Source organism: Schistocerca cancellata, chromosome 1 (assembly GCF_023864275.1).
Source record: "Schistocerca cancellata isolate TAMUIC-IGC-003103 chromosome 1, iqSchCanc2.1, whole genome shotgun sequence".
Classification (NCBI taxonomy): domain Eukaryota; kingdom Metazoa; phylum Arthropoda; class Insecta; order Orthoptera; family Acrididae; genus Schistocerca; species Schistocerca cancellata.
In genome coordinates this window covers 1,160,623,855-1,160,634,548 of record NC_064626.1, presented here as the reverse complement: position 1 = coordinate 1,160,634,548, position 10,694 = coordinate 1,160,623,855, and the positions used below count along the sequence as shown (strand labels likewise).

General features: G+C 40.7%; 1 protein-coding gene across 1 annotated transcript in view; it reads right to left on the bottom strand.

Moving 5' to 3' along the window:
• Positions 1-3,521: 3,521 nt before the first annotated feature.
• The window catches only part of LOC126093481 (probable cytosolic Fe-S cluster assembly factor CPIJ010948), a 58,632-nt gene continuing 51,459 nt past the window's right edge, over positions 3,522-10,694 (bottom strand). The window contains exon 9 of the mRNA XM_049908722.1: positions 3,522-3,840. Within this exon, the coding sequence (XP_049764679.1) occupies positions 3,599-3,840 (242 nt within the window). The 3' untranslated portion in view covers positions 3,522-3,598. The remainder of the gene's footprint in view (positions 3,841-10,694) is intronic.

The window sequence follows — 10,694 nt, the reverse complement described above, 5'->3', positions numbered from 1 at the left end:
TGAATCTACTTAGTGTATTCATCTCTTGGTCTCCCTCTATGATTTTTACCCTCCACGCTGCCCTCCAATACTAAATTGGTGATCCCTTGATGCCTCAGAACATGTCCTACCAACTGATCCCTTCTTCTAGTCAAGTTGTGCCATGAATTTCTCTTCTCTCCAATTCTATTCAATACCTCCTCATTAGTTATGTGATCTACCCATCTAATCTTCAGCATTCTTCTGTAGCACCACATTTCGAAAGCTTCTATTCTCTTCTTGTCCAAGCTATTTACCGTCCATGTTTCACTTCCATAAATGGCTACACTCCATACAAATACTTTCAGAAATGACTTCCTGACACTTAAATCTATACTCGATGTTAACAAATTTCTCTTCTTCAGAAACGCTTTCCTTGCCATTGCCAGTCTACATTTTATATCCTCTCTACTTCGACCATCATCAGTTATTTTGCTCCCCAAATAGCAAAACTCCTTTACTACTTTAAGTGTCTCATTTCCTAATCTAATTCCCTCAGCATCACACGACTTAATTCGACTACATTCTATTATCCTCGTTTTGCTTTTGTTGATGTTCATCTTATATCCTCCTTTCAAGACACTGTCCATTCCGTTCAACTGCTCTTCCAAGTTCTTTGCTGTCTCTGACCAAATTACTATGCCACTGGCAAACCTCAAAATTTTTATTTCTTCTCCATGGACTTTAATTCCTACTCAGAATTTTTCTTTTGTTTCCTTTACTGATGGCTCAATATACGACTCTTATAACTGCCATCTGGTTGCTGTACAAATTGTAAATAGCCTTTTGCTCCCTGTATTTTACCCCTGGCAGCTTCAGAATTTGAAAGAGTATTTCAGTTAACATTGTCAAAAGCTCTCTCTAAGTCTACAAATGCTAGAAATGTAGGTTTGCCTTTCCTTAATCTATCTTCTAAGATAAGTCGTAGGGTCAGTATTGCGTCACGTGTTCCAACATTTCTACAGAATCCAAACTGATCCTCCCTGAAGTCGGCTTCTACCAGTTTTTCCATTTGTCTCTAAGGATTCGTGTTAGTATTTTGCAGTTGTGACTTATTAACTGATAGTTCCATAATTTTCACATCTGTCAACACCTGCTTTCTTTGGGATTGGAATTATTATATTCTTCTTGATGTCTGAGGGTATTTCGTCTGTGTCATACATTTTGCCACCAGATGATAGAGTTTTGTCAGGGCTGACTCTCCCAAGACTGTCAGTAGTTCTAATAGAATGTTGTCTCCTCCCGGGGCCTTGTTTCGGCTTAGGTCTTTCAGTGCTCTGTCAAACACTTCACGCAGTATCATATCTACCATTTCATCTTCATCTACATCCTCTTCCATTTCCATAATACTGTCCTCAAGTACATCGACCTTGTATAGACCCTCTATATATTCCTCTTCTGATTTCCCTTCTTTCCATCTGAGCTCTTGATATTCACACAAGTGGATCTCTTTTCTCCAAATGTCTCTTTAATTTTCCTGTAGGCAGTATCTATCTTCCCCCTAGTGAGATATGCCCCTACATCCTTACATTTGTCCTCTAGCCATCCCTGCTTATCCGTTTTGCACTTCCTGTCAATCTCCTTTTTGAGACATTTGTATTCCTTTTTGCCTGCTTCATTTACTGCATTTTTATATTTTCGTCTTTCATCAATTAAATTCAATATTTCTTCTGTTACCCAAGGATTTCTACTAGTCCTCGTCTTTTTACCTACTTGATCCTCTGTTGCCTTCTCTCCCTGAAACTCTGTGCAACCTCTGGTTTAGTCAGTTTATCCAGGTCCTATCTCGTTAAATTCCCACCTTTTTGCAGTTTCTTCAGTTTTAATCTACAGTTCATAACCACTAGATTGTGATCAGAGTCTACATCAGCCCCTGGAAATGTCTTACAATTTAAAAACTGGTTCCTAAATCTCTGTCTCACCATTATGTAATCTATCTCAAACCTTCCAGTATCTCCAAGCCTCTTCCATGTATACAACCTTCCTTCATGATTCTTGAACCAAGTGTTGCTGTGATTAATTTATGTTCTGTGCAAAATTCTAGCAGGCGTCTCCCTCTTTCATTTCTTACCCCCATTCCATATTCACCTACTATGTTTCCTTCTCTTCCCTTTCCTACTATCAAATTCCAGTCATCCATGACTATTTAAATTTCATCTCCCTTGACTATCTGGATAATTTCTTATATCTCATCATACATTCGATCAATCTCTTCGTCATCTGTGGAGCTAGTTGGCATATAAACTTGTACTACTGTGGTAGGTGTGGGCTTCATGTCTATCTTGGCCACAATAATGCATTCACTATGCTGTTTGTAGTAGCTTACCCGCACTCCTATTTTTTATTCATTATTAAACCTACTCCTGCATTACACCTATTTGATTTTGTATTTATAACCCTGTATTCACCTGACCAGATGTCTTGTTCCTCCTGGCACCGAACTTCACTAACGCCCACTATATCCAACTTTAACCTATCCATTTCCATTTTTAAATTTTCTAACCTACCTGCTCGATTAAGGAATCTGACATTCCACACTCTTATCTGTAGAACACCAGTTTTCTTTCTCCTGATAACGATGTCCTCCTGAGTAGTCCCCGCCTGGAGATTCGAATGGGGGACTATTTTACCTCCGGATTATTTTACCCAAGAGGACACCATCATCATTTAACCATACAGTAAAGCTGCATGCCCTCGGGAAAAATTATGGCTGTAGTTTCCCCTTGCTTTCAGCCATTCGCGGTACCAGCACAGCAAGGCCATTTTGGTTAGTGTTACAAGGTCAGATCAGTCAATCATCCAGACTGTTGCCCCTGCAACTACTGAAAAGGCTGTTGCTCCTCTTCAGGAACTGCATGTTTGTCTGGCCTTTCAACAGATACCCCGCCGTTGTGGTTGTAGATCCACATACTACGTATGTAGTTGAATTTACAGACTTCAGATCTATGTGACTTATTGCATAATCAAAATTTAACAGATTTCTTTTAGTACTCATGTGAATAACTCCACACTTTTCTTTAGTCAGGATCAACTGTCACTTTTCGCACCATACAGATATCTTATCCAAATCATTTCACAATTCGTTTTGGTCATCTGATGACATGTACCAGAATTTGCCTTCACTATATCTGATATTACTGCCTCAAATGATGTGCTCTGGCATGTCCTCTGTTATGTTGGAGTAATCATTATGGTTTTTCAATGTATTGTGTAGTCCTTCTAGGAAAGGGTCCACTTACTTCTTATTTCCTCAACTGTATATTAAAACAATGCTTCGTGAAAATCTGATCACTAATAATGCTTGGATTTTGTAATGTAATGAAATTAGCTTACAATGTTCCCCCATCATCATATGCATAGTGCTGGTACAAATTCAACCATGAGAGCTGCTTCAAATAGTTTCCAGTTGTAAGTCGCAAACAACATAGATTTCGCTAAAAGGATTTAGGTGGTTTAAGAATTACGATCAGAGTCAACAGGATCTTATAATAAATAAAATGGGAAAAAGTTACAGTACTCTCTATTTACAAATAAGTACAAACATTTTTACATAAAAGGTATAAAGTATTGTAAGGAACAGTCACCATTTAATATTAAGTGGGGTAATAGTCTTTTCAACAGGATGGAAAGTAGTGTGCAACAGCGACTGACATCTACTGCTTCCTTTTCCACCGAGCCAGGACTCATACAGTGACAGAGCAGCAGTATTCTCATTAGGAAGTTGCCAAGGCAGACTGTGGTAGGCAGCCTCCAAACGCGAGGTCAGGTCTCGTACACTCTGTCCGTCAGCAGGGCGCACCTGGGCTCCACCGTTCAAACAACCTTTTAAATGGTAAATTAACAGCAATGTTGAAATATTAAAGCAATTTCAAATAAACACTACAAGTGAGTGGAAGGGGAAGAGACATTAAACAGCACAGGGGTGGGGGTTAATTAAATGTTAACATGCATAAAACCAGTTAAAGTTGGAAGGCAGAAATATACCTTTATATAGTCATGAAAGTTCTGGTAGAATGTAAACAATTTGGGAATAAAGGAGACAACTCACCAAATTGTGAAAGCACCGAGCCATCAACAGGCACACAAAAAACAACAAAAAACAAAGTGTGTGTGTGTGTTTTCCATTCAGTACTGATCCATGAAATACCTACACATACAGTTATGAGCTTTGACAAAACCACTGGAACTTGACCAGAACCAGGGATATGAACAAATATTGTTTTATTACTAATAAGTAGTAACAAATAAAAATTTCTATATTTAATATGAAAACAGATACAAATAGCTGATAACTGATTTTTCAGGGGAGGCAACTAGGAAGGAGGAGATGTAAAGGTGTAAAGGATGTGTCAGAAAGGGAGAAAAGTCACTCAAGCACCAGTATGAAGAGAGACATTTCTGTTAGGGTGGATGGGAAATCAGACAAGGAGGAGGACTGAAGCTGTGGTAAGCTAATAAAAGAATGACACAGAGATGCCAAATGCAGGTGTTCAAACTTTGATACCAGCATTGGCAACACATGCTGCTGTATTGAGGCCTTGTGGATGCTCAGCCAGCAACCCACACCACAGAGGGCTTATGCAGGCACAGAACTCACAGGGGGCAGCTGTTCAGGCCGTGCTCTGTCCAGTCACCAGGTAGCAACCTAAGCACCACCAGAGGTCACTGGTCCTGCAGACTTTTTCTCCTCCGTGGACCACACAACCGAAAATAGTACATGCAGTATCCTGGGAACCGTGCATTATTTAGGTCGATGCCTGGGCTATGCTCCGGCAGTTCCACTTTCAAGTATACTTATTGTCACCTTGCTTCCAGCATGACGGAACCAGACAATGTCTCTCCTAGGCGTTGTTACTGTGTCAGCACATGCAGTGCACCCACAGATTCCTCCCTGAGAAACTGCCAACCATATTCATATCGCCTCTGCAAATCTCCAACTGCCTCTCCCATTTCCAACTCCATCATGAAGGGCTTCTGGAAGGTGCCCCTGCCATTCCAGCAGTTTGACAAGAAGATTGAGCCGTGGGTGAACAGTGTTGCACACATGGAATGGCACTTCTTAGCCCACAGCTTCACAAATAATATCTGGCAGCACGCCTTCGTTCTGGCATACATGGACCCACACATTTACTACCTCCTGCAATAACGTAACCCGGAAGACAAACCCCCACATTCTCCCCTGTGATGAGTTGAGGTCCAGTTGTAAGAATACTTTCATTCCCAGCTGCACATGGTGGCAGCTCACCACAAGTTTTTCAGCTGCTATAAACTTAATGAACAACCTTACCTGAATGGATTACCCACCTCCATGGTTTATCTTGTGACTGTTTCCAGTGTAGTAATCCTCAGTGTAAGCAATCATATGTGGCTTTCTTGGTCTGGGATATGATTCTTGTATATGCTCCTGATGAAGGACTACACACAGATCTCCTTAAATTGAAGAATCATTTCTTAGGAACAGGTCCCTGTTATCGGAGCTTTTGAAGTCTCTAAGATCATCAGCCACCCTGCTGGACCCATCACAAGTGTTTGTCATGCAACCAGCACCCTCAGCCCCAGTCATGCCACCCATCGAGGTCAGTTTCACACGGTGTAGGCAAAGACTCAGTGGCCAGATGCTGCCCTCAACATTTTCCTTCCCGCAACCTGAGTTTTATCAGTCACCACAGACATCAAATCCACTACTAGTGTGCTAAGTACACCTCTTGCACGAAATTTGGACAGTAGGCTGAAGTGTGCCAAGCTGCATTCAGAATTAATGCTGACAGTGCACATATGGCTTGCGGATGCAGAGGTGGACGACAGGGTGGACCTCTTACCAGACGTGTCCTACATCCCATCTGACCTGCCCCATTCAGAGGAATCTCTATCGCTCGCAGCCATCAACAATGTGCCCCTCGAGCTCCAGGTGGGCACAGAGTTCTCCACAACCATCACAGATTGGCATCTTATTATCACATGGGGTCTCCTCATCTTAAACATTTGGAGACCTCACTGTATAGTTACAGCAATGACATCACTAAAGTGAACGGCCAATTTACAGTGCACGTGCAGTACCATTTGACTGCCTAACAGCCACGATCTTGGTTGTCAACACTCATGGAGCCATCAGTCTCTTGGGCCTGGATCTGTTCAGTGTTTTCGACTTAGAAATCCATGAGTCCACCTCCACTGTCAAGTCGCTGGGTGTGCCAACCTCTACCTGAAAGAACTCTTTTCCAATTTTAGTTCTGTGTTCACGCAACCCTCCTCCAGTGTCAAAGATTTCAAGGCACATGTGCCTCTTCTCCCATCAGTGACACTCAAGTACTTCAAAACCAGAAATGTTCCCTTCTCACTCAGAGATAAATTCTGACTGTATCTACAGTAGTTGCAGGATGAAGGTACTGTCACTCCCATTCCCCATGCGTAGGCAAAGAATGAAAGTACAGGAAAACAACTGAAAATTCCCAGCATTTAATGAACCAAACAAACAGATGAAGATTAACTGAACTCTGCAATATATTCTATCTTAAAATAATTGAAACATGCTTCAAAAAAAGTGGCATGGAGATCACCTAACTCACTCATCGGTGAATTGAAACTGACCATACAGTAGTCTCTTATTCAAGCCACAAAGAAATTATGAATGTTCAAGTCAAGAATACAGACTCAGACCTTTACTTAACAAAAATGAAATTACACTTCAGACCTTGGAGATTCATTAAAAACAAGACAACACTGCAGTGCATGTGCAGCATGATTTCAGCAACCCCAGATGGAGACAGTGCCTCTATAAGGTCGTCACACCTTGGCCCCCTGGGCCCTCAGTTGTGAAACTTAATTTGAGACTTGTGTCCACTCTTGCTCTTGTTGTTGATATTGATCTGTGAACCATTAAACCACACTTATTTAATTGGAACAACTACAGCACAATCCTCCCCCCATGAACCATGGACCTTGCCATTGGTGGAGAGGCTTGCGTGCCTCAACGATACAGATAGCCGTACCGTAGGTGCAACCACAATGGAGGGGGATCTGTTGAGAGGCCAGACAAACGTGTGGTTCCTGAAGAGGGGCAGCAGCCTTTTCAGTAGTTGCAGGGGCAATGGTCTAGATGATTGACTGATCTGGCCTTGTAACAATAACCAAAATGGCCTTGCTGTGCTGGTACTGCGAACGGCTGAAAGCAAGGGGAAACTACAGCCATAATTTTTCCCGAGGGCATGCAGCTTTACTGTATTGTTAAATGATGATGGCGTCCTCTTGGGTAAAATATTCCGGAGGTAAAATAGTCCCCCATTCGGAACTCCGGGCAGGGACTACTCAAGAGGACGTCGTTATAAGGAGAAAGAAAACTGGCATTCTACGGATCGGAGTGTGGAATGTCAGATTCCTTAATCGGGCAGGGAAATGGATAGGTTAAAGTTAGATATAGTGGGAATTAGTGAAGTTCGGTGGCAGGAGGAACAAGACTTCTGGTCAGGTGAATACAGGGTTATAAATACAAAATCAAATAGGGGTAATGCAGGAGTAGGTTTAATAATGAATAAAAAAATAGGAGTGCGGGTAAGCTACTACAAACAGCATAGTGAACATATTAAAGTGGCTAAGATAGACAAGAAGTCCATGCCTACTACAGTAGTACAAGTTTATATGCCAACTAGCTCTGCAGATGACGAAGAAATTGAAGAAATGTATGATGAGATAAAAGAAATTATTCAGGTAGTGAAGGGAGACAAAAATTTAATAGTCATGGGTGACTGGAATTCGACAGTAGGAAAAGGGAGAGAAGGAAACATATTAGGTGAATATGGATTGGGGCTAAGAAATGAAAGAGGAAGCCGTCTGTTAGAATATTGCACATAGCATAACTTAATCATAGCTAACACTTGGTTCAAGAATCATAAAAGAAGGTTGTTTACATGGAAGAATCCTGGAGATACTAAAAGGTATCAGATAGATTATATATTGGTAAGACAGAGATTTAGGAACCAGGTTTTAAATTGTAGGACATTTCCAGGGGCAGATGTGGATTCTGACCACAATCTATTGGTTATGAACTGTAGATTAAAACTGAAGAAATTGCAAAAACGTGGGAATTTATGGAGATGGGACCTGGATAAACGGACTAAACCATAGGTTGTACAGAGTTTCAGGGAGAGCATAAGGGAACAATTGACAGGAATGGGGGAAGGAAATACAGTAGAAGACGAATGGATAGCTCTGAGGGATGAAGTAGTGAAGGCAGCAGAGGATCAAGTAGGTAAAAAGATGAGGGCTAGTAGAAATCCTTGGGTAACAGAAGAAATATTGAATTTAATTGAGGAATGGAGAAAATATAAAAATGCAGTAAATGAAGCAGGCAAAAAGGAATACAAACGTCTCAAAAATGAGATCGACAGGAAGTGCAAAATGGTTAAGCAGGCATGGCCAGAGGACAAATGTAAGGATGTGGAGGCTTATCTCACTAGGGGTAAGATAGATACAACCTACAGGAAAATTAAAGAGACCTTTGGAGAAAAAAGAGCCACTTGTATGAATATGAAGAGCTCAGATGGAAACTCAACCATCTGGTGAGCAGGATGTACGAGGCAGGCGAAATACCCTCAGACTTCAAGAAGAATATAATAATTCCAATCCCAAAGAAAGCAGGTGTTGACAGATGTGAAAATTACTGAACTATCAGTTTAATAAGTCACAGCTGCAAAATACTAACATGAATTATTTACAGACGAATGGAAAAACAGATAGAAGCCGACCTCGGGGAAGATCAGTTTGGATTCCATAGAAATGTTGGGACACGTGAGGCAATACTGACCTTACGACTTATCTTAGAAGAAAGATTAAGGAAAGGCAAACGTACGTTTCTACCATTTGTAGACTTAGAGAAAGCTTTTGACAACGTTGACTGTAATACTCTCTTTCAAATTCTAAAGGTGGCAGGGGTAAAATACAGGGAGCGAAAGGCTATTTACAATTTGTACAGAAACCAGATGGCAGTTATAAGAGTCGAGGGACATGAAAGGGAAGCAGTGGTTGGGAAGGGAATGAGACGGGGTTATAGCCTGTCCCCGATGTTATTCAATCTGTATATTGAGAAGGTAGTAAAGGAGACAAAAGAAAAATTCGGAGTAGGTATTAAAATCCATGGAGAAGAAATAAATACTTTGAGGTTAGCCGATGACATTGTAATTCTGTCAGAGACAGCAAAGGACTTGGAAGAGCAGTTGAATGGAATGGACAGTGTCTTGAAAGGAGGATATAAGATGAACATCAACAAAAGCAAAACGAGGATAATGGAATGTAGTCGAATTAAGTCGGGTGATGCTGAGGGTATTAGATTAGGAAATGAGACACTTAAAGTAGTAAAGGAGTTTTGCTATTTGGGGAGCAAAATAACTGATGATGGTCGAAGTAGAGAGGATATAAAATGTAGACTGGCAATGGTAAGGAAAGCGTTTCTGAAGAAGAGAAATTTGTTAACATCGAGTATAGATTTAAGTGTCAGGAAGTCGTTTGTGAAAGTATTTGTATGGAGTGTAGCCATGTATGGAAGTGAAACATGGACAGTAAATAGTTTGGACGAGAAGAGAATAGAAGCTTTCGAAATGTGGTGTTACTGAAGAATGTTGAAGATTAGGTGGGTAGATCACGTAACTAATGAGGAGGTATTGAATAGGATTGGGGAGAAGAGAAGTTGGCACAACTTGACTAGAAGAAGGGATCGGCTGGTAGGACATGTCCTGAGGCATCAAGGGATCACAAATTTAGCATTGGAGGGCAGCGTGGAGGGTAAAAATCGTAGACAGAGACCAAGAAATGAATACACTAAGCAGATTCTGAAGGATTAGGTTGCAGTAGGCACTGGGAGATGAAGGAGCTTGCACAGGATAGATTAGCATGGAGAGCTGCATCAGACCAGTCTCAGGACTGAAGACCACCACCACCACAACAACAACAACAACAACAACAACAACAACAGCACAGTAATTAAACCAGAATGTCTTTACTGAAAACTTACAATGAAAATGTTGAGAAAAAGGAATGCAAAATTGTAAGAAAAAGTCTAGGCCCAACACTTGTAGATGAACAATACCAACTCAGAAGCAATCAGGAAATCAAACAATACACAAACATCCACAGTGACATTAGAAAATGCACTTTAAGATTCTATGGACACATTAAAAGAATGAACCCAGACAAACTTACAAAACAAGCTGAGCAAGAGGAAAAACCAGAGAAGATGACTGGGACAATATTGTATGAGCACAGTAAGGAAGCTCACAGGAAGAGAACAAAATAAATATGGGTACAAAACAAAAGTAAATACCCACCCTCCAAGTGGTCTGTGTAGTCCTAATGGGCTTATTGGTAAATAATAATAATAATAATAATAATAATAATAATATAAAAACTGCATCAATAGTGCTACTGAAACTAGCAGTTATTCTAGTGGGATTACAGACAATATCTTTCCATATTAAATGTACCCATAATGTTGCTTACACCCCGAGTGAATGTAGTGGCAGATTGGAGAAATTCATGTGTAAGTCACCACATAATTTTGCTTGCTTTTAACTGTATGTATTCATGGAATTCCAGATTTTTAAGAACTGCAAAACAATGACATCAGGCAATCTGTATTCAGAAATAATGATTACTTAATTGTGAACAGTTTCAAGCACATAGCATTC